Raw genomic sequence first — 27,968 nt, forward strand, 5'->3', positions numbered from 1 at the left:
TCATGTTGAATTAACTTTTCTTTACTTGAATAAAAGTGTAAAATAGAGGTGCTTGTGATGTAAACAAACGCTCAGCTGACGAACCCGCTTTCCCAAACTTTTTTCTCAAAACCAGTTACAAATACATTGTCGCGTTCTTACGTGATCTTGTATTTTTGGTTCATGCACCATTTTTGTGTCTTTGGAAAATTTTCGATAGCGAAAATACTCGATATTCTTGAAAAACTATCGATAGTGAAAAAAACCGAAACAATCGATAGCTTGCCACCAGTAAGGACAGGTGAAAATATGAGTTTTATGGATAAAAAAATCATACTTTAATCATGTGAAATTAAAGGAGAACGTAGAGAATATTCCAAATCACAATCTCTTCATAACCGCAAGGCATTATAAAAGGTAAAACAACCAATGGAAATGCAAAGTAACACTGCCTCCTGCATGGAGGACAAAAAGTGCCGCATTTGTGGATTAGCAGACATTTGCAACATAAATATCTTTACTTCCACTAACGCTAAAAACTTAATAAGGAAGATACTCGCAGTTTATCCAATAGTCGTGAGCTAATTAAAAATATTTGTAAAAATATGTTTTTTAATGGTATTGAAATCTAACGTATACATAGATGTATCAGCATGACCCGCTACCCAAGCATATTTGTAAGAAATGCATTAACAACGTTAATTACATGTATACGGACGTTCAGCGGGTAATGATAATGCAGGAAAAATGGACTGATAATGTCCGTCGCATACAGCCTAACAACGATTACGTACGCATAATGGATTTGGTTGGGGTGGGTTCTATTTTCGTACAATACTTTGAAGTCCTTTTTGTACTTTCCATAACCGATTACAGAATTCCAGCGACGTAACTTTGGAGTCAATAAAAACAGTATTTCAAGTGGATATTCAACGAATACCGGGCCGAATAATTCCAAAAGATGTCCCTCAAAGTACTGAAGCTTCAAATACAATTATAAATAACAATAAAGTTGAAGTGAATGGACCGGCTTTTCAGAAAATACAAAAATCACTAGGAATTCTTAAAGTAAAACCTGCAACGAATTCAACCCCAGAAATAAAAGAGCTTAAAACGATGTTAGCCCTTAATGGTTGCACTCTGCGGCCCTTGAATTTAGCTAAATCAAAATCAGAATCTGTTGAAAACAAATCTGCAACTAATCTAAAAGACACAAGACACATAATTAACGAATCGCGTCAATGCGAAGATGAAATGCCTCTAACATATTGTANATCAATAAAAACAGTATTTCAAGTGGATATTCAACGAATACCGGGTCGAATAATTCCAAAAGATGTCCCTCAAAGTACTGAAGCTTCAAATACAATTATAAATAACAATAGAGTTGAAGTGAATGGACAGGCTTTTCAGCAAATACAAAAATCACTAGGAATTCTTAAAGTAAAACCTGCAACGAATTCAACACCAGAAATAAAAGAGCTTAAAACGATGTTAGCCCTTAATGGTTGCACTCTGCGGCCCCTGAAAGTAGCTAAATCAAAATCAGAATCTGTTGAAAACAAATCTGCAACTAATCTAAAAGACACAAGACACATAATTAACGAATCGCGTCAATGCGAAGACGAAATGCCTCTAACATATTGTAACACTTCATCATTGGAGTGTCTGGAAGATGAAAGTTTTAGCAGTATAAGGTGCCGCTATTGTGAGTTAAGTTTCGATTCTCAGTCTTCATTAGCCACACATCAGATGCAACATTTACGTATAAGCATTCCTCGTCTTTGTGATAAAAAATATTTAGAGAAAAAATTGAGAAAAGGTCGCGTTATAACTGTTCAAGATCGAAAATGTATAAGATGTTTGAATTGCTGGCAACTATTCGGCCATAATAAGGGGATATTAAATCATTGGATGTGGGGAGAATGTCATTTTTATTGCCATATTTGTGGCAAAGAATTCCCAACTTCCCCAAAGTTACTGCGCGATCATGTGCCAGAGCAACATGGCATAAGCTACCGTTCTTCGAAATCAAGAAAAGTGCATCACACAATGCATAAAGAAGAAGTATGTATGACTGGTTATCATCATCAAACATCAAATAAGGAGCCGATGTCTCTTCAAGATAAAGTCTATCGGAATGCTGCTAACAAAGTAAAGTATTTTTTCCATCTAGTTGCATCTTGGGCACTAAATATTTTAAATTTCACAGGTTTCAAAAGGTAGCCCAAAACAAAATTTGGCAAACAATTCCGCAGGAACTGCTTGCTTCCAGCAATCCACAAATCTAAAAAAGGTAAAGAAAAAAATTCCCTTCGATTCGTTGAGCAGCGCAACGTGCAACATCTGCTACAAGGCTTTTAACAATTTTAAGGCATGCAATTCCCATATGCGCAAGCATAAGCCCTCATACATATATGGTGATATTGTACTGTCGCCACATGCTTATGGTGACGGCTATAGCAATATCGATCCACAAATCCAAGAGACGCAAGAAGGGAAACATAGCAACAATTTCAATGNCATCACACAATGCATAAAGAAGAAGTATCTATGACTGGTTATCATCATCAAACATCAAATAAGGAGCCGATGTCTCTTCAAGATAAAGTCTATCGGAATGCTGCTAACAAAGTAAAGTATTCTTTCCATCTAGTTGCATCTTGGGCACTAAATATTTTAAATTTCACAGGTTTCAAAAGGTAGCCCAAAACAAAATCTGGCAAACAATTCCGCAGGAACTGCTTGCTTCCAGCAATCCACAAATCTAAAAAAGGTAAAGAAAAAAACTCCCTTCGATTCGTTTAGCAGCGCAACGTGCAACATCTGCTACAAGACTTTTAACAATTTTAAGGCATGCAATTCCCATATGCGTAAGCATAAGCCCTCATACATATATGGTGATATTGTACTGTCGCCACATGCTTATGGTGACGGCTATAGCAATATCGATCCACAAATCCAAGAGACGCAAGAAGGGAAACATAGCAACAATTTCAATGCCGATCCGCATTCTTGGTCTTTTGCTGGTCTCCAACATAGAGATACGAATAAAATGTCTACAATGAATTTTATTACACGTCAAGTTGATATGAAAACGAGTGCAGGCATAAGGATTAGATCTATCACAGAAATGCAAAAAACTACAAAGCCGCATAGATTGCTTCACCCTAATGTAATTACTGCAGAAGCTACAAATAGCCTGAACTGTTGGCTTGCTTCGTCAAATGATCCAACATTAAATTCTGTCGGTGAACAGATATTTGAAATAAGTGAAATTAAGGTGAAAGAAGAACCTAAAGAACTTGAAAGCATTTAGTCTAAAGGAATCCGCAAATAAAAAATCTTCCCCGCTTTGAAAACAAATTATAATAGAATTAATTACAGCTAGAAATCTTCGGAAGAACTGAGATATTTTTCTAATATTATGAAGGCCCGCAGGCGATTAGCTTGCACGTAACTCGGTCGGCATCATATTTCTAATAATTAATAAATATATATCTCTTGGCAGGAAATGGCATTTTCATGATAATAATAAAAACCATCCGCCTTACTATGAGGACAGCATCAAAACATAGATCATATATTCAAGAAGGAATTCATCAAAAATAGGGTTCAGGTATTTTTGGATAAAGATAAGTCTAACAAAGGTAATCCATAAGCATTTTGAGTAAACTTTTAATAAACGGAAGACAGCCATTTTTTCTATATTATTTGCTAAATACCTATTTTATTGCGGTTATTTGTTATCAAAGCAATCTGTATTCATACCTGGAAGGATTCCTCAGCGAGGTTATTTAATTTGTTGCCGCGCAAGCTCAAGTGCTCCAATTCATCCAAGTTCATAAAAGCTCTTCGTTCGACACGATCAATTTTATTATCATCCAAATGCAGTTTACGTAAAGCCTACAAATATTAATAAAATATGAATTAAGATTTTTCCAAATAAGTTAAAAAAAACTCCAATTAGGTGCCTAACTAACCTCTAGATCAAAGAACGTGTGTTGTGATATTTGGGCTAAATGATTAAAACGCAAAGATATCTCTTCCAACTTCGAGTGTATATCACCCTGTAACATATTTATAATAAATTATAGAATTAGGCATAATAAGTAAGGAAGGAGTACTAAAAACAGGTGCTACTCTGCCTTCGAACACTGATTTATGACTTTTTAGGTCGTTCCATCCAATCACCAATTACAATAATTTCATGCGAATTTTCTTACCTGAAATGTGCCCTTCATGACCTGTTCGATGCGATTGTCGTGTAATTCCAGTAGTCGTAAATTTTTCAAGAAATGAAAACTAGTATCACTCATGCTAGTTATTTTGTTGTTACTGAAATCCAGTTCTTGTAGTGAGGTTAAATGCCGTAATGGATCAGCAGGTAATGCTGCGCCTGTGAAGCCATGTGAAATTTTTAATGATATTAAGGAGTGACCAATCTGAAACAGTAAATATTCAGTTTCAAAATATGGTTTTTAATTACTTGTTGCAAATGAAATTTGTGGACATATACTATATACAGGATGTCCTAGACCATCCGTCCGCCCCCTCCGAAATGGGGTTAAATGCTTTTTATTGAAAACCGCAAAAATGTCAACTACTACTACTACTACTATCTTTTGGTGGTGTTACCGGAAGGTAGAAACCGGAAGTTCGTTAAACTGCCCGGAAGTTCATTTTTCCAAATTAGATAAAAGCCCTCATCGACTCGGTACTTCTCTGTTCGCTATGTTTGAGTTGCTGTCGCTTAAAGAAGAATTTTGCATGTGAAAGCAACAACAAAGTTAGCTAGCACGGATAGACGGTATCGAGTTTGGTTGTTGTTGTTGTAGCAGCATACAAGTTCTCCAAAGGGTTTTTGGGGAGTGTTGCTGGAGTGACAGTCCTTGGCCAGATATAAATCTGGGTCGTTCCGGTTACGTAGACCCGACTGTCGTGGGAACGTGAGTTCGTTCGTTTCGCCACTCGCAAACTGTTGGCGAATCGATGAGGGCTATACATGTTTTTATACAGTTTCGGATTCTAAGGATAAAAATACGTAGCTTTTGTTTGAAATTTTTTCTCGGAAGTGCCTTTTTATCCTCTAAAAGACCTTCGAACTTCCACTCGTCCTGGACTTCTTAAATTAATAAACATGTTTCTATTGGAAAACGAAAACACATGAATTACCAAGTCGAAAGTCTATCCGGAAGGTCCATTTTTTTAATGAGATTATTTAATTATACATATTTATACCAAAGATTGGAATTCTGCGCATAAGAATACGTAGTTTTTTTAAAATATTTACAAATTTTAACTTCATAAACTGCTATAGTTTGGTGGCAATTATTTCTTTTGTTTTGTTTCGATTTCGAACATTCCTAGGCAACCAGCTGATTTCGAAGATGTTTTCGCTCTTCCTCTACTTTCGATTCGATCGCAACTCAGACTACCAAACTTCGATTGTAGCGGAGCGGAATGCGGGAACGTAATCGAAATGCAGAATAGAGCAGAATTTTTTTAAATTACACATGTATGTTTTTACTACAGATTCGGATTCTGTGGACAAAAATACGTTACTTTTGTGTTCTCAGAATCGCCTTTTTCAACACTTTAATAGGAGTCCAGGACGAGTTAAAGTTCTATGGTCTTCTAGAAGTTGAAAAAGCACTTCGGAGAAACAATTTTCAAACGATCCCGAATCTGTAGTAAAAATATGTACATCTAACTTAAAAAAAACGACTTCCTGTCATTTTAACCCACTTCCGGTCCAAACCGAAAAGTTTCCGCCAAAAGATAATTTCTTTACATATTATGTATTTTTATGCTGAGAATGCGAATCTCTTGTAAAAAAAAATATGTATATCCTATTAAAAAATCTACTTCTGGTCAGTTTTACCCACTTCCGGTGGCAACCGGAGCTCGGTAATACAACCCAAAGATAGAGCATTCTGGACAACATTTTCACTCATTTAAGAAGGCTAGGACGAGTTGAAGTTCGAAGATCATTTAGAGGTTGTAAAAAGCACTTTCGAGAAAAAAGTGTAAAACAAAAGTTATCTAATTTGAAAAAATGAACTTCCGGTCAGTTCAGCCCACTTCCGGTCGAAACCGGAAGTCGGTAATACCACTAAAATATAGAGCATCCGCGATTTTTGCGGTTTTCGACAAAAAACATTTCCTCCCATTTCATAGGGAGTGGACGGGTGGTCTAGGACTCTAAATTATGTATGTATGTATATCATATGTATCTACATATAGTATACAAAACTAGTAAATTATTTTAGTATTGTTATATATTTATAATTTACTCACCTCATGAAATGCATCATTCTCAATCGTTTGTATGCCATTCTCACTAAAATCCAAGCGCTTAAGCCCACGTACATGTTTAAAAGCATGCGATTGTATAGTAGCGAGTGTGGCGCGCGTGATTTGCAAATCCTCTAATTCCACACCGAAATCCTTGAAATCATCCGGACCTATTGAGGTAGCGCTACCCATGCGCGACATTGACAGCGAGCGCATATTCCGCATTCTGGTCATACTTTTTGCAAATAAATACATATGTTTTGACTGCAAGGCAATGTCAAATACGAGACTTACTTGCGTAGCGTTTGTAGATTCGTTGGATCGTTCTTATCGCCGCTTAAGTCCAATTTGAGTAAGGTATATTGCATGGCATTAAAAGTCTCCAACGGTTGTTCAATTTTAATTTTGTTATCACGCAGGCTAATAACTCTGCATATACACATATGAAAAAAAACTCCAATTAGGTGCCTAACTAACCTCTAGATCAAAGAACGTGTGTTGTGATATTTGGGCTAAATGATTAAAACGCAAAGATATCTCTTCCAACTTCGAGTGTATATCACCCTGTAACATATTTATAATAAATTATAGAATTAGGCATAATAAGTAAGGAAGGAGTACTAAAAACAGGTGCTACTCTGCCTTCGAACACTGATTTATGACTTTTTAGGTCGTTCCATCCAATCACCAATTACAATAATTTCATGCGAATTTTCTTACCTGAAATGTGCCCTTCATGACCTGTTCGATGCGATTGTCGTGTAATTCCAGTAGTCGTAAATTTTTCAAGAAATGAAAACTAGTATCACTCATGCTAGTTATTTTGTTGTTACTGAAATCCAGTTCTTGTAGTGAGGTTAAATGCCGTAATGGATCAGCAGGTAATGCTGCGCCTGTGAAGCCATGTGAAATTTTTAATGATATTAAGGAGTGACCAATCTGAAACAGTAAATATTCAGTTTCAAAATATGGTTTTTAATTACTTGTTGCAAATGAAATTTGTGGACATATACTATATACAGGATGTCCTAGACCATCCGTCCGCCCCCTCCGAAATGGGGTTAAATGCTGTTTATTGAAAACCGCAAAAATGTCACCTACTATCTTTTGGTGGTGTTACCGGAAGGTAGAAACCGGAAGTTCGTTAAACTGCCCGGAAGTTCATTTTTCCAAATTACATAAAAGCCCTTATCGACTCGGTACTTCTCTGTTCGCCATGTTTGAGTTGCTGTCGCTTAAAGAAGAATTTTGCATGTGAAAGCAACAACAAAGTTAGCTAGCACGGATAGACGGTATCGAGTTTGATTGTTGTTGTTGTAGCAGCATACAAGTTCCCCAAAGGGTTTTTGGGGAGTGTTGCTGGAGTGACAGTCCTTGGCCAGATATAAATCTGGGTCGTTCCGGTTACGTAGACCCGACTGTCGTGGGAACGTGAGTTCGTTCGTTTCGCCACTCGCAAACTGTTGGCGAATCGATGAGGGCTATACATGTTTTTATACAGTTTCGGATTCTAAGGATAAAAATACGTAGCTTTTGTTTGAAATTTTTTCTCGGAAGTGCCTTTTTATCCTCTAAAAGACCTTCGAACTTCCACTCGTCCTGGACTTCGTAAATTAATAAACATGTTTCTATTGGAAAACGAAAACACATGAATTACCAAGTCGAAAGTCTATCCGGAAGGTCCATTTTTTTAATGAGATTATTTAATTATACATATTTATACCAAAGATTGGAATTCTGCGCATAAGAATACGTAGTTATTTTAAAATATTTACAAATTTTAACTTCATAAACTGCTATAGTTTGGTGGCAATTATTTCTTTTGTTTTGTTTCGATTTCAAACATTCCTAGGCAACCAGCTGATTTCGAAGATGTTTTCGCTCTTCCTCTACTTTCGATTCGATCGCAACTCAGACTACCAAACTTCGATTGTAGCGGAGCGGAATGCGGGAACGTAATCGAAATGCAGAATAGAGCAGAATTTTTTTAAATTACACATGTATGTTTTTACTACAGATTCGGATTCTGTGGACAAAAATACGTTACTTTTGTGTTCTCAGAATCGCCTTTTTCAACACTTTAATAGGAGTCCAGGACGAGTTAAAGTTCTATGGTCTTCTAGAAGTTGAAAAAGCACTTCGGAGAAACAATTTTCAAACGATCCCGAATCTGTAGTAAAAATATGTACATCTAACTTAAAAAAAACGACTTCCTGTCATTTTAACCCACTTCCGGTCCAAACCGAAAAGTTTCCGCCAAAAGATAATTTCTTTACATATTATGTATTTTTATGCTGAGAATGCGAATCTCTTGTAAAAAAAAATATGTATATCCTATTAAAAAATCTACTTCTGGTCAGTTTTACCCACTTCCGGTGGCAACCGGAGCTCGGTAATACAACCCAAAGATAGAGCATTCTGGACAACATTTTCACTCATTTAAGAAGGCTAGGACGAGTTGAAGTTCGAAGATCATTTAGAGGTTGTAAAAAGCACTTTCGAGAAAAAAGTGTAAAACAAAAGTTATCTAATTTGAAAAAATGAACTTCCGGTCAGTTCAGCCCACTTCCGGTCGAAACCGGAAGTCGGTAATACCACTAAAATATAGAGCATCCGCGATTTTTGCGGTTTTCGACAAAAAACATTTCCTCCCATTTCATAGGGAGTGGACGGGTGGTCTAGGACTCTAAATTATGTATGTATGTATATCATATGTATCTACATATAGTATACAAAACTAGTAAATTATTTTAGTATTGTTATATATTTATAATTTACTCACCTCATGAAATGCATCATTCTCAATCGTTTGTATGCCATTCTCACTAAAATCCAAGCGCTTAAGCCCACGTACATGTTTAAAAGCATGCGATTGTATAGTAGCGAGTGTGGCGCGCGTGATTTGCAAATCCTCTAATTCCACACCGAAATCCTTGAAATCATCCGGACCTATTGAGGTTGCGCTACCCATGCGCGACATTGACAGCGAGCGCATATTCCGCATTCTGGTCATACTTTTTGCAAATAAATACATATGTTTTGACTGCAAGGCAATGTCAAATACGAGACTTACTTGCGTAGCGTTTGTAGATTCGTTGGATCGTTCTTATCGCCGCTTAAGTCCAATTTGAGTAAGGTATATTGCATGGCATTAAAAGTCTCCAACGGTTGTTCAATTTTAATTTTGTTATCACGCAGGCTAATAACTCTGCATATACACATATGTATGTGGTTATAAGCATATGAGTGTGTTTAGGTGAATGTTAATGTAAGAAAAGCCGTCATCGATTTGCCACTTCTCTGCTCGCTATGTTTGATTTCCGGTCGCTAAGCCCACGCTTAACGAAAAAGTTTGTATATGAAAGCAACAAGCGAGTTTGGTTGTACCTCATTGAGCACGTTCGTTTCGCCACTCGCTTACTGTTGGCGAATCGATGACGGCTATAGACAGCAATCGCCTACGGCATGTGGTAATGGTGGATTTGTGGAAACGCAGTCTTTTTGACATACTCTACATAAATAAGACTCGTTTGCGAAATAGAAAAATGCTCCAAGTCGTAACTAATTTTCACAGACAGCGTTAATTTGTACGTAATGATTTTCAAATTGGTCAATAAGGTCGCAAGCTAATCAGCATACGGGCTGCGCGCCTAACAGCATGCTAAGCATGTAAATCGAAACGGACCTAATGTTTTTGCGTTTGAATGTCTAAATGTGCATACTGGCAGTTAGCAGAAGCCATATTGCTAACTTTTGTTAAACGTACAAATATTTTCCCCCAATTCGGCCAATTGCAATAGAAAAAGCATTTTTTATGTTTTCTTTGCTGCAGTTCGTTCTATTGTTTTAGTATGTTGTTTAAAGTTTGAATACGTATTTTTGCACAAATAGTGTATTTTTGCATACCCATTTACCTCACAGCCAACCTATTCCAACAATCGGATTAAAAAGACACTGAAATCGGCACGTCGCCACCACCTGTTTCGCCTAAAAGTTTACAACACATGCTTGCAGAAGTCTAACACCCATACACAACCGCTTATGTGCCACCATTTGCCTCCACATACCGCTGCGAGGTTTCAGACATACATACATATATATTTAAGTATGTAACATCAAAGCTAATAATTTGCTCATCCATATTTAGCATTATAACCCAAGGAAGTAATTATAGCTGCGCTTGCAGAAATAAATNTTGCGAGGTTTCAGACATACATACATATATATTTAAGTATGTAACATCAAAGCTAATAATTTGCTCATCCATTTTATAGCATTATAACCCAAGGAAGTAATTATAGCTGCGCTTGCAGAAATAAATATACAAGGTTCAGCTGCCTGAACCCCGGGCGTTGTATCTGCTTATGGCATACCCACCTTAGCACATCGAAATTGTTGAACAGTTTATGATGCAAATGAGTTAAATTATTGCCCGACAAATCCAATATTTGCAGACTATTGACCAAGCTATCGAACGCCACTGGTGAGATATTCGTGAGCCCACAGTAGCGCATATAGATCTCACGTATTTTTGCAGGTTTGAACGCGTCCTCCTAGTAGAGCCATAAGACAATGAGTATAGGTTTAAAAATTTGAATTTATGCCAATGCCACTATCGATCGAAACATCCACTTACCCTAAGCGTATGTATTGGATTACCATCGAAGAATGTTCTGTTCACAATATCAAAATTCTTAAAGGAATTTGGTGGCAACATATAAATATGATTGTATTCCAAGTGCAAATTGTCCAAATTAAGCTTTGTGGCGGATTTAATGTCATACGTATCATTGCCACTCAAGGACCATATCACATTGTGCGATATGTCCAGGGTTCGCAAACTTTTCAACGGTCCAAGCGCATCATATGGTATCTCGGAAAGGATATTATCGGTCAGCAACAGCTTGGTTAAGCGAGGCATACCATCCACAAAGACATTAGGATCAATTTCAAACAGATTGTTGCCACTCAAATCCAATGTTTCTAAAATGAGTAGACCCGAGAAGCTGTGTGCCATCAACATGGAAATACAATTATCGCGTAAAATAAGCGTTTGTAGCGAGTCTTCGAGGCCACGAAATGAGTCATGTTGAACCTGTGTTATGTGATTATTGCCTAGATCAAGATGACGCAATTTCTGTAAATGACGAAATGATTTTGATGGTATCTCTACAAGATCGTTTTGCGGCAATATTAGTTCCCAGAGCGAACGTTCCAGTCCCATAAAAGCATCGTCAGGTATTTCCGTTAAATGATTGCCCGATATTTTTAATCGATACATGCCTGCGCAATTTAAGAACAAGAAGTTAAAAAAAAATCAATGGAATATAAAACCATAACTGCTAACCCGTCGATTGCAAAAAGTACGGTTCAATTTCGCGCAAACCCGTATTTTCCATGTGCAACATAAAGACCTATTAAAAAATTTTAGCAATTTATATTGAAAACTGTTAACCAATATTGCGGCAAATGTACACCCAAAAGTATATATAGCACGCCTTCAATAAGTACGCTGAGTCGCGGGCCACTCATTAAAATACTAAAAACAACTTTTAGGTGCAGCATTTTTTTCGCTTGTACAATTCGTGCCTCTGCCTACCTTCGATTCGTTCACCATTTTAGGTAGGGCCGGAAATGGCACATCCTTGCAATGCACTATGCCCAGATCTGTCGATGATTTTGAACACGTACAAAGCGCATTCTGTGTGCATGGTGGATAGCGCATTTCATCCATTTCATGCATGTGCATTGATGCTCGCGCCAAGGACATCCATATCATTATCATTAACGTTATGATCAGGAAGGCATAGCCAAATTTGAAAAAGAATTCCAGTCCCTGGAAAAGTAGATGAGTAAAATGAAAGTGGTACTTAATGCAATACCCAAAATCGGCCTGCAATTGGCTTTAAGAAATTTCGTAAAATTAAAAAAAAAAAACCTTTAACATATACATACATATATTTTATAAAAATGTCAGGGGCTTTCTACATTTCATTTGCTCTCCAAAAATATGTACTAGTACCACAAATTTCATTAAAAAATTTCAACCTCGGAAATATTTTACCGTTTTCACATAAAAATTAAAATCATTTTATACATTTCTAGTATATTAGTGGTTTTGTGCTTTTTATAAATATGTACTTATGCATGTACATATTTACATACATATATATGTTTAAATTAGACTGATTCGTTCAAGGACATTTCTAATTTTGTGTTAAATTTTTGGCAATTTGATTCCTAAAGCTATAACTGAAAGTAAGTATGTATGTAAATTTTGTAGTTGAAGGTGATAACTTAATTTAAGTTCGATTTAAAAAAAAATAAATAAATATATATTTTCTTATAAGTAAAAAACTTATTTTTGTACATTATATTTGATATTGTTAATCNACAATTTATATTGAAAACTGTTAACCAATATTGCGGCAAATGTACACCCAAAAGTATATATAGCACGCCTTCAATAAGTACGCTGAATCGCGGGCCACTCATTAAAATACTAAAAACAACTTTTAGGTGCAGCATTTTTTTTCGCTTGTACAATTCGTGCCTCTGCCTACCTTCGATTCGTTCACCATTTTAGGTAGGGCCGGAAATGGCACATCCTTGCAATGCACTATGCCCAGATCTGTCGATGATTTTGAACACGTACAAAGCGCATTCTGTGTGCATGGTGGATAGCGCATTTCATCCATTTCATGCATGTGCATTGATGCTCGCGCCAAGGACATCCATATCATTATCATTAACGTTATGATCAGGAAGGCATAGCCAAATTTGAAAAAGAATTCCAGTCCCTGGAAAAGTAGATGAGTAAAATGAAAGTGGTACTTAATGCAATACCCAAAATCGGCCTGCAATTGGCTTTACGAAATTTCGTAAAATTAAAAAAAAAAACCTTAAACATATACATACATATATTTTTTAAAAATGTCAGGGGCTTTCTACATTTCATTTGCTCTCCAAAAATATGTACTAGTACCACAAATTTCATTAAAAAATTTCAACCTCGGAAATATTTTACCGTTTTCACATAAAAATTAAAATCATTTTATACATTTCTAGTATATTAGTGGTTTTGTGCTTTTTATAAATATGTACTTATGCATGTACATATTTACATACATATATATGTTTAAATTAGACTGAATCGTTCAAGGACATTTTTAATTTTGTGTTAAATTTTTGGCAATTTGATTCCTAAAGCTATAACTGAAAGTAAGTATGTATGTAAATTTTGCAGGCAGTTGAAGGTGATAACTTAATTTAAGTTCGATTTAAAAAAAAATAAATATATATATATTTTCTTATAAGTAAAAAACTTATTTTTGTACATTATATTTGATATTGTTAATCGTTAATTTTCCATCGCGCAAATCCTTCAAAAAGGATCTAAGTGTCCTTGATACAAATTAAACTTTTGACATACATATGTAAATTTCACACAACAATAAAAAGAATTCTGACGCTTCTATACCCATATCCTTTAATATCTTTCAGATGCAAAAAATACTGAAGCCATATCCCTGCAATTGTATGCTTTGCAATCAGATACTCTAACAAATTGTGAGGCTTTAAACATTGCATATTAAATTACTGTATGCGTATTCGTGAAACTAGAATTTTATTTTTTTTTACTAAAATATCCTTTTTAAGACACATACACACCATTATCGAGTACTTTTAAATCGTTTTACACGGTTAATGGCATTAGCATGTAGTTTTTAAAATCCTTAAATCAAGTTTAACTGCTTGCAAGCTGTCACGTTTTGCACTTCCACAAAAAAGACACAACACTCGATCATGGAGTCNATCGTTCAAGGACATTTTTAATTTTGTGTTAAATTTTTGGCAATTTGATTCCTAAAGCTATAACTGAAAGTAAGTATGTATGTAAATTTTGCAGGCAGTTGAAGGTGATAACTTAATTTAAGTTCGATTTAAAAAAAAATAAATATATATATATTTTCTTATAAGTAAAAAACTTATTTTTGTACATTATATTTGATATTGTTAATCGTTAATTTTCCATCGCGCAAATCCTTCAAAAAGGATCTAAGTGTCCTTGATACAAATTAAACTTTCGACATACATATGTAAATTTCACACAACAATAAAAAGAATTCTGACGCTTCTATACCCATATCCTTTAATATCTTTCAGATGCAAAAAATACTGAAGCCATATCCCTGCAATTGTATGCTTTGCAATCAGATACTCTAACAAATTGTGAGGCTTTAAACATTGCATATTAAATTACTGTATGCGTATTCGTGAAACTAGAATTTTATTTTTTTTTACTTACGAAAATATCCTTTTTAAGACACATACACACCATTATCGAGTATTTTTAAATCGTTTTACACGGTTAATGGCATTAGCATGTAGTTTTTAAAATCCTTAAACCAAGTTTAACTGCTTGCAAGCCGTCACGTTTTGCACTTCCACAAAAAAGACACAACACTCGATCATGGAGTCTTGTTTGTAACTTTCTTTGATTGTAACTGGTATGCCGGTTGTAAAGTGGTGTATTTTTTATCTCGTTCGTGTCGTTTTTACTGCACCGAATATACTTCCGCTATTGAAACAGGACACTTAAGGATATTTCACAATTTGAAATATTTATTTTTTATTCACTGCAAATTCTTTATCATCTGCTTTATGTTGAAACACGTCCGGACCTCAGCACTTCAAATGTCGTTCTGATACTCGTCTGCTCTACAGCGCACCTCAAATACTTGAAAGAAAGCAGATTAACCTGCACACACTAATTGGATTGTACCATATTGCAACATATTCTTTGGACATGTTCGTATTTTACAATGTATGTTGATTCCGCTTTCGCAGGTGTAATTTCAACATACGAACAGAATCTGTTTGAACCAAACTTGGAAGCGTCTGGAAGTCTCATTTGGAAAGAGAATGCGCTATCATATTCCCTTGGTGCTGGTAATTTATTTTTTTAGAGCAATATTGTTTAGAATGAATTGATCAAAACAAAAGGCGGCTTGCTTAAACAAGTTGCATGCCTCATACACATTTACATGTTTATATGTATTTATTAATTTATAAATAGTTCCTCGACCTTAATTGCAGGAAAGTAAAAGGTATTTCCACTGTTTTTAGCGTTATATTAAAATTTTGCCATTTATTATTAATTATCATTTGTTTGTAGAATTCACGAAAATCTGGGCTCGAATCGTCACATACGATATAGTACTACTCGTCACTTAAAAAGGCATTTTTGGGATTATGACATAAGTGAACGTATTCTTTGTCCCGTTCAGCTTACACTGCCTGACGTATCACGTAATTTTCTTTCGAATCGTTTTCGAGCAGTGAACGGATGTTAAGATTCGAGCCCTGACTACGATAAATTCACTAATATACCCATATGTTTCATTAATGTAGAGTTTTTATTTTGCGATAAAGCCAACTATAATATGTACTCTCCTTACTGATTTCCTTCTCTGTAAGATGTAAAAACCCAATATTATTAATAAATCGAAGACATAAATTCATAAACATAACTCACCTTCTGATTGGAAACATTCTGATATGATCTGTGGACAGATATTGTCCATGCTGTAAAAGAAAGTAGATTTTACTTCCCGAAATTTGTTTTTCGACCGCATGGAAACACGACGAACATGCGGGTCTTTCCTGCAAGTATTCGAAAAACATATGAATAACATCAATATAATTAAAATAAAGATTTTCATAAATATTTGATGAAACCCACCCCTCTAAATGTTCGCGCACATCATGCGCTGACAAAGAGATCTCAATTTCATCTACTAAACTGTCGTCGATATTTTCTAGAAACCGTGGAGGTTTCCTCAAAAGCTGCTCACAAACCTCACTGTAAACTGCAAATTAAATGAGTAAATTAAACAAGGAAACTATAGAAAAGTTAGAAAACCCCAAATCCAAACTACTTACCGTTGCTTAAATTCAAATTAACATGTATCATAAGTAAGTGCTCCAGTGCGCAATGTACTTGCAATAGTTTTGCAAGACGTTCTGCTGTGTCCATCTCATCGAAGTTGCTGTTCTTAAAACCTACCGCATCTTCGTCTTTGAATTTATTACCACCCTTGGCTGTATTGTGCAGCAGTGTTTTGCGCATAGCCACGACTTCCGGACGGACAGCATTTCGCAGTGATTTGCGAACGTTTGGCATTGCCTCGTTTTCATCATTGTGGCGTAAATCAAAAAGACTTTAAATAAAAATAAATCCTTGTTAATAAAGAAACTTTTATAGAGGACTGGTTGTATATCATCACATACACATATATGTATGCAAAATGTTTGCTCTCACCTTTTGCTTTTTAAATCGTTGGCGCTGCATATTTTACTTTCATCAAATATGAGCTCGTAGTCTTTGTACAGCTTTTCCAATCCAATTTCCAATAATAATTCCAATGGTTCGGTGCCCGTGAGACACGGAATCGCCAAGCGTCGATTAGCAACCTCGGTAATGATTTCTGCCAGTCGGTTTTTGTTCGTGGGCGTATTCTTTGCAAGGCAAGTGAACATAGGAGAGGAGAAAAGCAAAAGTAAACGCGTAATCCATAAGTTTACATACACTCAAGTGATTATAGTTTTCTGTTGAATAAACCTTAATCAAAAGGATCAATCGTTATTTATTCAGGGGCGAAACATGTTAACACTTAACATTTTAGGTGTAAATAATGGGCACCATACAAACAAAAAGAGAGGTTAAGCTCAGACTCAATTTTTGGACTGATAAAGTGAGTTGAAAATAAAGTCGGAGCTAACAGGGAATTTACATGATTCAACTGTCATAGGCAATTAGTTCAATCCAAAGTTGAACGAAAGTGACCAGCTGCAGTGGAATTGTGACAATCGCTAAGCTAAATTTTTGTCGCTAAAGTTCTCTAAATGAAAAGCAGTGCGGCCTTAAAGTATATAACATGGAAGAGTAACACGTGCAATGTATAATCAGCCAAATCTCGCGATAGGGGGCATGTAACTAAATGTAGCGTGCTGTTAGAGGCGCCTGCTATTCTTTTGGAGATTTTTTGTGATCAAATTTTAGAATCCGGTTATTTTCACCTTCATTGAGAGTGTTGATGTGAAAGATCATTTACACCAGGCAATTGCTGCATTCAGCTAAAAGTTGTCTGTAAAATCGCCTCATGTAAATTCCCAATAAGACTCACTTTGTAAGCTTAAGGCTTACTGTGTTAAGATATTGACCTCTAAAAAACACTTACCACAATATTGCAGTGGGCCGCACACTTAAATAACATCGTAAATGCCATTTTTAAGTCTTTATATGAAGAACAACCTATCAAAGAGATACAAGGAATTTAAAAAACTTGTATGTTAATTATTCTTACGTTTCAAGATCTCCCACAACTTGTCGGTGAGATCAGTAAGACGCCTTATCTTTACACGCTGCACAACTGCTTCAATATCGCACTCTACCCCACTTTCNCGAAAGAGATACAAGGAATTTAAAAAACTTGTATGTTAATTATTCTTACGTTTCAAGATCTCCCACAACTTGTCGGTGAGATCAGTAAGACGCCTGATCTTTACACGCTGCACAACTGCTTCAATATCGCACTCTACCCCACTTTCTGTGGTGTCAATTACACCAAAACCTGCAATTTCCGTAACTGCTTTGCTGATATTTTCACGTAATTCGTCCACGTCGATGCCACTGCATTGAAAAAAATATATATACATATATTAATCCAAACAAAATAAACTTAAACGTCATACTGACTAGCCACAACGATACACCAGCGCTTCATTACGCCCATCAGCGTCACCATTGTCTATGCACTTGTATGCGATAATATCATTTCTTATTACTGTCAATATGCGCAACTGATTCATAAAATCTTCAGTTAATTCATTGCAGGAGCTTAAACAAAAGGACTGACGCAAAGTAACGTCACATGATGTCAAATCCACCAAAGAAGGTGATGCTGCTGTCGAAGACCAACTGCAGCGTACAGATATGTGAGGTTTAATTTGATAGGTGTTCTCTATATAGGTTTCTACTTGTGCCGTCGTACTTCGGGTAATGAGGGCCAAATGCTGACGCATTAACGATTGTGTATTTACTTCGAATGTGGGTATTATACCTTGGCAGGTGACTATACCCCGATTAAAGCATCCTGGTGAGAAGTCATATTGCAACATTAATGTTTTCTCGGCATCTGCTCCGTTGCAGAGTATCCAAATGGAGCCCGTTGCTTCGGGATCAACACTCTGAAATTCCTCTTTACAAATGATAGCACGTGCTTTCTCTACGTTAATTCCTTTGTGGCATTCTTCTTGCATGAGCCATGGATTTGCTACGTCTATCCTTATGTTTAGTGAAATATCTTCGATAGCTTCTACTACACAATCGTCCTTAAGTGGACTGCCTGTGAGGTCCATATCAACAGCCTTACTAACGCCTTCGTTGTTTTTCAAGAGAATATTGGATTGAGATGCGTAGGCATTAGCAATTTTGCTACGATCCTAAAAAATGTACATTAACATAAATATCCGATTGTTCAGAAGCGGAATGAGCTAACCTCGATATAAAAATACACCACTTTACCAGCATAATCATCCGAACCAACAATCTTGGATAAATAGGATGGAGGCTCCGTATAAATGAGTGTATAAGATTCACCATATCTTCGTAACAAGGACGCATAAACATTTGCCAAGTGCGCGGTCATTTTTTTAAATAATTACTCTGGTATGAAATAGAACTTTTTTTGAAAACCGTGAATGAAAAATTCGAATAAAAAAAATCCAACAAAGCCGTAGCAGGGTTGCTGAGTTTGACGTTGGTTCAAAATGCAGTTAGCCATTGTGAATACGAATGGCAAGATTTTACGCTGCGTTTACATAAGACAATTTCAGACAAGACAATTGTGAATATGTATTAGTTGTCAAATTGTTGTGTAAAGTAGTAGTCCGGACAATTATAAAGAGAATACATAGTCTGTGAGGCAAACACTAAATTGGGGTTTGTCAAACGTAACTCAAAGGACTTTTTAGATGCACTCACACTTAAAAGTCTTTACACATGCTTGGTGAGATCTATTTTGGAATAGGCGTGCATTATTTGGGACTCCGATTTTGTCACTCACTCTGACCGCATAGAAAGAGTTCAGAGGCGTTTTACTAAATTTGCCCTTCGACGCATATTTTCTTATGAATCTATGCCATCTTACGAACTGAGATGCAGAATACTGAATTTACAATACCTTGCTAATAGGAGAAAAATCTGTAGTATTCTTTTCATCAAGGATATATGCTATAACAAAATCGATTCCCCTGAAGTACTGCGCCGGAGAGGCTTCTAAGAGAAAAATACATTTTTTTACGTACCAACGCGAGAAACAAAATTTGCTAATAATGAGCCCATTCACAGACCCATTTGTCTATGTAACTCTATTTGTAATTATGTCGAACTTTACTCATGTAGAGAGCGTTTTAAAATTAATATCAATGATTATTTTATTTTCAAATAATTTACACATACACATTGTTATCCTGTATGTATAAATATTATGACTAAATTTGTATAACGCGTTATTTTTTTCCTGCATATCTGTGAGAACAGTGTCCGGTAGATAATTAAACAAATACGCGCAAGTTTTACATTCATATTTCATGAGGACAGTTTTATATTTTGTTCAAATTCTGACATTTAATTATTTGACAATTACAAAAAAAAAACTGGGCATGAATCACGTATGACGACAATCGTCGGGACGATATCGTGCTGAGATTGTCTTGTTTCATAAGAACCCAAAATTGTTCGATCGTTTGTGCGAAATCCTCCACACAATTCTAGTTTTGCTTCACGTAACAGTAACAGTAAAAGTAACAGTAACACGTAACAGCAACGCAAATACATGAATCAGTGTTTTGATGACATCGTTTTGTCGTTATCGTTTGAACGACAATCGTTTCAAAGTGATTCATGCCTTGTTAAAAACTATTAAAAAGTTGAAACTCAAATTTAAGTATATATTTAAGGGCCGGTTACTCAATGTCTGGTTAACACTAATATCCGGTTAAAACATCATTATCGACGTGTTCGGCTCCATGCATATAACATGGTGTCGGTAACGTCGATAACGATGTTTTACCGGAGATTAGTGTTAGCCAGACATTGAGTAACCGGCCCTAAGTCTTACCGCAATCATTTCTAAAAGGCGTTGAGCACAAATCGAAATGAAAGTAAACTAAATATCTGATTGAGGGTTGCACAGCGCACTGCGCAGATTTGCGCGACCAAATTGCTGCGCAAAGTTGCATTTTTTGTGCAAATTACTTTCCATAAAAATGTTGACATTTCAGTTGCGAGTGTTTAAAATTGCACAGTTTGTCCACTTTACAGGGGTTTTGCGCCTTAAAATTAGTACCCTTATCATTTACTAAAATATCCAAACCACTTTTTCATAACTAAGATTTTTTGAATGTAAATTTTATTAGCCATACCTGCGTACGCCCATGAAGGTCGCACAGAGAAGAAACATATTTTTATTTTTGAGAAAGCTTATATAATAATAATCATTATAACCCCTATGAATAAGCAGCGCTAGCAACAGAGAAGAAACATAACTTTTTTTGAGATGTGAGAATAAGACCGCTTTCAGACACGTCAAGTCTTGATTTCAAGTCTGTTCGTTCGTAGGCGAAGGAGGTGAGACGAATGTACTCTTCCCTTCTCATCTCACCTCCTTCGCCAATGAACCGAGTAGACTTGAAAGCAAGACTTGACGTGTCTGAGGGGACTAAACACAACAATTTGACGGCCAACAATCTGAGATTTTCCTGTGTAAATGAGGTGATTAATAAACGAGCTTTGTTTGAGAATATTAGGGGATTCCCTTACACACGTAAAGTCTTATACCGTGTAAAACAAAGCAAAGAAAACAAAGAAAACCAAAATTAACCAAAATTATAGTCAGCCACTTTAAACACACAAGTTAGGTAAAACGATTAATTAAAAAGCTTTAGTACGTGTTATCATGTCGAATTAACTTTTCTTTAAAAGGTATTCCTACGAGGCGATTTCGCGTTCAGGGTTGACTGGCGACCAATTTTGTTGAGAGCGATTAATTTGCCGTTCAACCAAAAGGAGAATGCAAAGTTGAACAATGCCTTTTTATGGCGAATATGTTGATATTTTTTTATATCTTGATGTTTCTAGCAATTCAATTTTTTTTCATGCAACCCTGCGTGAGTTGAACGCAAAATCGCTTGGTGCGAACGGTCTTTTAGTTAACGAAATGTATGAAATAGTGGAGCTTGTGATGTAAACAAATGCTCAGCTGACGAACCCGCTTTCGCAAACTATTCTCTCAAAACTAGTTACAAATACAACGTCGCGTTCTTGCGCGATCTTGATTTTTGGTTCATGGAACGCCCCCTTTGTGAAAAGGTGTGAATAGGTTCGCAAATTGACGTCAATACAGTACTGTTTGACAGTTCAACAAGAATTTTGTGAAGCAATTTTTGTTTCGTAGTATTTTCCATAACATCCCGCCATCTTGTCTCTATCACTATTGGCTACAATATAATTAAAATTGCCGATAATTAGCAGAAAACTGAAGTCAATACAGTTAGTGAATGAAATTAGTTCATTTTATTTGCGGATTATTTTTTTAATTTATTTTCGTTATTTTATCATTCATTTTAGGAAAAAAATGTCGGCCTCTAGGCAACACTGAAGTTTACGAGGTTGCTCGGGTATCAAATTTGCCTCCTGAATTTACAAGGGGCTCGTAAATTGAGCTCCATATAAATGTTTACAGTTCTTTTACGAGGCTCGTAAATTTACGAGGTTTGCGAACCTGAATTGAAACGCCCGATCTGGCTAGTTTAAACTAAGATCTGCCGATCAAATGTCAATTTAAACTAAGTTTACTTAATCTAGGTCTAAACTGGCACTGAAAAATTGGCCCGTAAGCTGCCTTTACATGAGGCGATTTTCCAGGCGATTCAACATTGCTCTGAAAAAATCGCTCGTGTAAATGGTGATTCAAAAATCGCTGGCCTCAAAGTAGACAGCAAGTTAAATAATCGCCCCATGTAAAGGCAGCTTTATATTTACATGTAGTCCTTTACGGCGCGTTTACATTGGACAATGCTGTCAATACAANTAAATAATCGCCCCATGTAAAGGCAGTTTTATATTAACATGTAGTCCTTTACGGCGCGTTTACATTGGACAATGCTGTCAATACAATAAAAAAATAGATATTAGTTTTCAAAAACGCTGATAATTGTCTCCGTGGCGTAGGCGTCCTGACAATAGTTAAGACAATTCATTTTGAGCAAAATGTCGAACGTGAACGTGAACCCTAAGTTAGGGTTTNCTTCATTCATTTTAGGAAAAAAATGTCAGCCTCTCGGCAACACTGAAGTTTACGAGGTTGCTCGGGTATCAAATTTGCCTCCTGAATTTACAAGGGGCTCGTAAATTGAGCTCCATATAAATGTTTACAGTTCTTTTACGAGGCTCGTAAATTTACGAGGTTTGCGAACCTGAATTGAAACGCCCGATCTGGCTAGTTTAAACTAAGATCTGCCGATCAAATGTCAATTTAAACTAAGTTTACTTAATCTAGGTCTAAACTGGCACTGAAAAATTGGCCCGTAAGCTGCCTTTACATGAGGCGATTTTCCAGGCGATTCAACATTGCTCTGAAAAAATCGCTCGTGTAAATGGTGATTCAAAAATCGCTGGCCTCAAAGTAGACAGCAAGTTAAATAATCGCCCCATGTAAAGGCAGCTTTATATTTACATGTAGTCCTTTACGGCGCGTTTACATTGGACAATGCTGTCAATACAATAAAAAAATAGATATTAGTTTTCAAAAACGCTGATAATTGTCTCCGTGGCGTAGGCGTCCTGACAATAGTTAAGACAATTCATTTTGAGTAAAATGTCGAACGTGAACGTGAACCCTAAGTTAGGGTTTACACCAGAAAATACTGTCATGACAATAATGTCAACATTATGTGTTTGTTGTAATATGGTGTAAACCCTAAATAAGTTACTTATTATCCGCGTTTTTAACCACTAATACGTATTTCTTTATTGTCTTGACAGCATTGTCTAATGCAAACGCGCCGTTAAGAAACGCTTGATAACTAGTGATAATTAGGGCCAGTTTTTCAGTGCCAGTTTAAACTTAGTTTAAGTAAACTGAGTTGAAATTGGACAGCTGGCTGACATTTGATTGGCTGATCTTAGGGCTCTGTCACACGGTCAGTAATTATCACGATATTTGGATCGCGATCCATATTGATGGATTGATGGATCGCGCACGAATGCTACATGTTCAATATTTATCGTGTCAGGATTTGCATAATTTTTGTGCTGAATGCTTATTATGACGCAAGCTCTTTAAAATTCACCACTTGAGGTGAAAAGTGTTTTGCTGTCAAACGGCCATATTATAAATGAAAAACAGCGCGAAAAATGCAGGCCGAACAACAAAAAAAGTAAGTAATTTTATAAAATGTAAAAATTTGCTGTATAATATCTTATTTAATTTATTTTCTAGGCGATCCAAGTTCGAAAGAAATTCGCAGGAGCAGCTGCAGTATTTTATAAGTTTCTGCAAAGAGCACCCGGAGCTTCAACGTGGGAAGTTCCAACCAAGTAACCCCCAGTTAATACAAAATTAATGGTCAGAAGTGGCAGACACCCTAAATTCAATACGAGGGCCCATTCGAACTATGGCCAAGTGGAAGGAAGGAGGTGTCAGTTTTTTTTATTCCTATTTTTACATATGTATATATTTTCTGTTTAGTCGCTTAACGCAAGAATTTAATTAAAAAAAAACTCAAAAAACAGCTGTTTTTGCTTTGTGAGGTTCATATGTGGTCATTACAAATTTTCTGACAATTGTGATCTTTTTATGTTTTGTATTTTCGCCAGCATTGGGTGAACCTCACAATAGTGAGAAAACTCACAATAGTGAGTATGGTGATTTTTGTGAGGGCGCTAGAATAGGGAGTATGTAGTTGACGTTAACAATGTACTGCATATACCAGACTTATCAGCAAATTTATTATCGGCCTATAGAATGGTAGAAGCGGGAAAAAAATCGTATTTGANAGTGACAATTATCCGTAAAGAAACGTAGCTATTACTTTATTTGATATCGATAGTCGATATCAACTTATGCACAAAATACCGTTGATGGGAGGTGTTTACGTTCTTGACGCGACAACACATATCAAATTTATAATTTTCTTNTAAATTGAGTTTAAACCACGGCCGTACACTGAAAAACTTGCCCTTAGTGACAATTATCCGTAAAGAAACGTAGCTATTACTTTATTTGATATCGATAGTCGATATCAACTTATGCACAAAATACCGTTGATGGGGGGTGTTTACGTTCTTGACGCGACAACACATATCAAATTTATAATTTTCTTCTGCTTGATTTTCACAATCCCAGGTGAAAAAAGGTGCGTATTCCATATATTATTTACTTTATTCTAAAACTCTCTTCTGAATTAAAGATGTTAGCAAGCGAGGATGCTGATCCCAATGAAGATTTCCAATTACTGCTACACAAAATATCCGAGCAAGAAGATGACATAAATTCCAATTTGGATAGTTTACTATCCAAGCAGTCACTTATCGAGTCAAAAATGAGTGCGTTTGGCCATTTTCTTGGTTCCTTAAATTCCGTGGACGCAGATACCAAAAAGTTAAGTCTACAAATTTCTCATACCGCTAATTTAGCTGAATCTGTAAGTGCTAAGGTGCGTTGTGTAGACTTGGCTAGAAGCCGCGCATCTGAATGCCAGCAACGTGTACATGATTTAATAGATTTGCAACTTTGTAGCCACGGTGTACTAAAAGCAATAGATGAGGAAGACTATGAAAAGGGATCAGCTCTGATTGGTCGTTTTTTATCAATAGACCAGAATGTTTTACAACGGACAGCTGGTGATGTCGGCTCAAGTGGTTCTGTTACATCTGTAAGCGATGCTGTTCATACACTAGAAAACGCCACTGCAAAAATGCGAAAGCTTGTAGAGCAACGCTTCGACGAAGCTGTCAACAAAGATGACTTGGCTTCAGTGGAGCGATTTTTGAAATTATTTCCTTTATTAGGGATGCATTACGATGGCATCGAAAAATTTGGCAAATACATTTGCATGAAATTGGCTATTAAATCAGAAAAGGAAGTACGCACTTCACTGGATATAGCAAAGGCAGAGAACCGTTTGCCAGTAGCGTTTGCCGATACTTTAACGTCTTTATTAGAGAATTTCGCCCGTGTAATTGAAGTAAATAAGCCCATCATAGAGGCCTATTATGGGTCCGGCTATCTCATAACTTTAGCGATATTATTACAAAATGAATGCGACTCAGAGGTTAAGAACGTTGTTTTGGAATTTAATAAAAATAGGCGAACACATGATATAATTCAACAAATCAACGACTACAATCGTTCCACAGGCGGTAGTATGCCATCGCTTAGTCAATATCAAAAGCAATATGTTAGCATGGAAAAACCTCAACTAAAGGACATTGACCCAATCATTGTAGAACTAACAATCATGCACTCTCGTGTAGAATTGTACTTCAGATTTTTAAGGCGTAAGGTGAAGTTAGACATCGACGCCAGTAACACAGAAGAAATTGAGAAAGAACGCCAAACACAACGTTTAACATCGCTTTTAAACAATTCAGATCTTAGTCGTCAAATGCAGGAACTACTCAGCACATATCTGCTACTCGAGAGACATTTTATGGAAGAAAGCGTATATAAAGCAATAGCTTTGGACACTTTTGAAGTTGGTCAACAATGTTCATCTATGGTGGATGATGTTTTTTATATTTTACGAAAATGTATTCGCCGGTCGCTAACAACGCAATCAGTAAACGGGCTATGCGCAGTGATCAACAATGCTGCTTCCTGCTTATACAATTTTATAAATGCTTTGAAAATTCCACTTAAGAATGGATATCCTTCCGGCTACACAGATTTAGCTTATAGCGCCATCCAAAGTGCAGTACAGCATGGGAAATTGCAATCCAGTGACAGTGAAAAGGCCCGCACCAACTTTATTAACCGCTTAAATAATGCTGATATGTCGACCGAATATCTTGAAACCTTATGGGAAACCATAGAGCAAGATATCAAAAACTCATTTCCATCGATTTCAGCTACCGAGCGACGTATTGTAGACAGTTGCATATCAGAATTGAGAACCGTAAGAGATACCTTAAAAGCCTGTGTAAATTTTGGTATGACCCAATTAAGATCGAGTGCAATTAAACCTCGCCTAAATCCCTGGGTTGACCAATTTCTCAACTACAGTCACATTCTGTCCGAAGAAGAACTGGCTGACTACGAGGCAGGCGAAACATATATTCAAACTCTTATTGTGCAGCTGGATGGTTTCTTAAGCCAATTCAAAAATGTGCTTACGCCAAGGAATTTTGATGCTTTTGTTAGTATATTAGCTGCAGATACTACTTCGAGACTGGAAAGAGTAATAAAGAAGACGTCTTTTAATCGACTCGGAGGTCTCATTCTCGATCAGGAAATTCGTGCACTTAGTTCATATTTAACTGGTGTAACATCATGGTCAGTACGCGACAAAATGACACGATTGACGCAGATAGCAACAATATTAAATTTAGAGAAGGTTGACGAACTTTCTGATTACTGGAGTCCAGAAAATGGAAATGAAACCCCTTCGTGGCGTTTAACGGCCCAAGAAGTGAGGACATTGTTAGCATTACGCACTGATTTTCGTATGGATGAGATCAAGCGCGTAAAATTGTAATTATTGTAACGAATGGAATACGACCATCATACTATGTGTAAGTATATACATGTTTATGGATTTGTGCAATACTCTACTAAGATTTTACTTTCGAGTTTTCCATTAAATTTGATTCTCTATTCTTTTCATAGTATTTCGATCACAAAATATGTACTTATATTCACAGTATACTGTGCTTATATTGAAAGCCATTATTGGTTGACAAATAATCTATTCTCGTCGCGTATATGTACATATGAATGTATAAGTTAATTTTAATTGAAAGATCTACATAAATATAATGCATAATATCTTATATTTTCAATATTTATACATACTTAAATTATTATTTTTTTTAAGACAAAGACAAATGCGAATTTTACTTCCTTCCAACTTCAAATTTGACATCAAGACGCGCCGAAAGTTGCGTATTATCCGTTTGGAAAGCGCTTTTGCTATGTGCCACTTTAACTCCACCATCAACAGTCGTTTTACTATCGTGACTACGCCATAGATTCGCAAGGGCCTCCAGAGCTATTTCTGTTTTGCGTTGTTGATTATTATGATCAGCGGATAATGTTATGTCAAATTGACGTCGAAATCGTTGAAAACATAGCTTTCCTGGAAGACTTCCTTTAAGCGAATTCTCTGGCCAAGCTTGACAACACAATAAGCTTATAATTGCAAGAAAAGCAGTTATTGTTTTTCTCATATTTGTTCAGATTACTAAAGTTTCCTTCACTTATATTAAAAAATATCGAGTAAATACACATACATACAATTGTGTTTATGTATTTGGAGGGCTTATCGCAAACCGTGATAACAATTGAGTCTGCTATAATCAAAATATTAATGTTGAGTCTTTGCTGTAATAAATTATTTTTAAATTT

The 27,968-nt window shown here is 36.1% G+C and overlaps 5 protein-coding genes across 8 annotated transcripts; 2 read left to right on the forward strand and 3 right to left on the reverse strand.

Annotated features, from left to right (window-relative positions):
• The first annotated feature begins 215 nt into the window (after positions 1–215).
• Positions 216–3,318, forward strand: LOC108374529 (uncharacterized). Its single transcript, XM_017630502.1, has 6 exons — positions 216–555; positions 623–793; positions 856–2,133; positions 2,192–2,407; positions 2,488–2,613; positions 2,672–3,318. Exons 1-6 carry the CDS (start codon positions 409–411, stop codon positions 3,296–3,298), a joined length of 2,565 nt encoding a protein of 854 aa, XP_017485991.1. The 5' UTR covers positions 216–408; the 3' UTR covers positions 3,299–3,318.
• A 343-nt stretch (positions 3,319–3,661) lies between these two features.
• On the reverse strand, positions 3,662–12,367 carry LOC108374532 (chaoptin). The gene is made up of 10 exons (XM_017630506.1): positions 12,341–12,367; positions 11,876–12,112; positions 11,624–11,690; positions 10,913–11,559; positions 10,654–10,829; positions 6,571–6,705; positions 6,280–6,511; positions 4,206–4,424; positions 3,963–4,049; positions 3,662–3,885 (listed from the first exon to the last, which is right to left on the reverse strand). Exons 2-10 carry the CDS (start codon positions 12,059–12,061, stop codon positions 3,745–3,747), a joined length of 1,890 nt encoding a protein of 629 aa, XP_017485995.1. The 5' UTR covers positions 12,062–12,112; positions 12,341–12,367; the 3' UTR covers positions 3,662–3,744.
• A 3,031-nt stretch (positions 12,368–15,398) lies between these two features.
• On the reverse strand, positions 15,399–19,054 carry Zwilch (zwilch kinetochore protein). 2 transcript variants are annotated; one of them, XM_017630504.1, is made up of 9 exons: positions 18,840–19,054; positions 18,038–18,783; positions 17,793–17,971; positions 17,520–17,593; positions 16,601–16,797; positions 16,222–16,499; positions 16,022–16,148; positions 15,815–15,942; positions 15,399–15,749 (listed from the first exon to the last, which is right to left on the reverse strand). In XM_017630504.1, exons 1-9 carry the CDS (start codon positions 18,987–18,989, stop codon positions 15,682–15,684), a joined length of 1,947 nt encoding a protein of 648 aa, XP_017485993.1. In that variant the 5' UTR covers positions 18,990–19,054; the 3' UTR covers positions 15,399–15,681. The 2 variants fall into 2 exon arrangements, with proteins under 2 accessions (XP_017485993.1, XP_017485994.1); XM_017630505.1 differs by having other exon boundaries at positions 18,866–18,951.
• A 5,521-nt stretch (positions 19,055–24,575) lies between these two features.
• Positions 24,576–27,684, forward strand: Cog4 (conserved oligomeric Golgi complex subunit 4). 3 transcript variants are annotated; one of them, XM_017630509.1, is made up of 3 exons: positions 24,576–24,754; positions 24,810–27,136; positions 27,231–27,318. In XM_017630509.1, exon 2 carries the CDS (start codon positions 24,814–24,816, stop codon positions 27,097–27,099), a length of 2,286 nt encoding a protein of 761 aa, XP_017485998.1. In that variant the 5' UTR covers positions 24,576–24,754; positions 24,810–24,813; the 3' UTR covers positions 27,100–27,136; positions 27,231–27,318. The 3 variants fall into 3 exon arrangements, with proteins under 3 accessions (XP_017485998.1, XP_017485996.1, XP_017485997.1); XM_017630508.1 differs by lacking the exon at positions 27,231–27,318 and adding an exon at positions 27,439–27,684 and having other exon boundaries at positions 24,577–24,754; XM_017630507.1 differs by lacking the exon at positions 27,231–27,318 and having other exon boundaries at positions 24,576–24,757; positions 24,813–27,200.
• LOC108374534 (uncharacterized) lies at positions 27,215–27,962 on the reverse strand. Its single transcript, XM_017630510.1, has one exon. The coding sequence runs from the start codon at positions 27,788–27,790 to the stop codon at positions 27,458–27,460; it is 333 nt and encodes a 110-aa protein (XP_017485999.1). The 5' UTR covers positions 27,791–27,962; the 3' UTR covers positions 27,215–27,457.
• Between the last annotated feature and the right edge of the window lie 6 nt (positions 27,963–27,968).

This window comes from Rhagoletis zephyria, unplaced genomic scaffold (assembly GCF_001687245.7).
Source record: "Rhagoletis zephyria isolate East Lansing unplaced genomic scaffold, Rhagoletis_zephyria_1.1 Rzeph_scaffold_07801, whole genome shotgun sequence".
Classification (NCBI taxonomy): Eukaryota; Metazoa; Arthropoda; class Insecta; order Diptera; family Tephritidae; genus Rhagoletis; species Rhagoletis zephyria.

What these genes read in the sequence shown, in the direction of transcription:
- LOC108374532 (XM_017630506.1), bottom strand. Translation starts at nt 12,061, where the DNA reads ATGATAATGATATGGATGTCCTTGGCGCGAGCATCAATGCACATGCAT. An exon ending in ATCCAATACATACGCTTAGG is followed by an intron (nt 10,830 to 10,912) that starts GTAAGTGGATGT and finishes TGGCTCTACTAG; the next exon opens with GAGGACGCGTTCAAACCTGC. An exon ending in TCATGAAGGGCACATTTCAG is followed by an intron (nt 4,050 to 4,205) that starts GTAAGAAAATTC and finishes AATATGTTACAG; the next exon opens with GGTGATATACACTCGAAGTT.
- Zwilch (XM_017630504.1), bottom strand. Translation starts at nt 18,989, where the DNA reads ATGACCGCGCACTTGGCAAATGTTTATGCGTCCTTGTTACGAAGATAT. An exon ending in AACGATTTAAAAAGCAAAAG is followed by an intron (nt 16,500 to 16,600) that starts GTGAGAGCAAAC and finishes TTTTATTTAAAG; the next exon opens with TCTTTTTGATTTACGCCACA. An exon ending in GTGCGCGAACATTTAGAGGG is followed by an intron (nt 15,943 to 16,021) that starts GTGGGTTTCATC and finishes GAATACTTGCAG; the next exon opens with GAAAGACCCGCATGTTCGTC.
- Cog4 (XM_017630509.1), top strand. Translation starts at nt 24,814, where the DNA reads ATGTTAGCAAGCGAGGATGCTGATCCCAATGAAGATTTCCAATTACTG.
- LOC108374534 (XM_017630510.1), bottom strand. Translation starts at nt 27,790, where the DNA reads ATGAGAAAAACAATAACTGCTTTTCTTGCAATTATAAGCTTATTGTGT.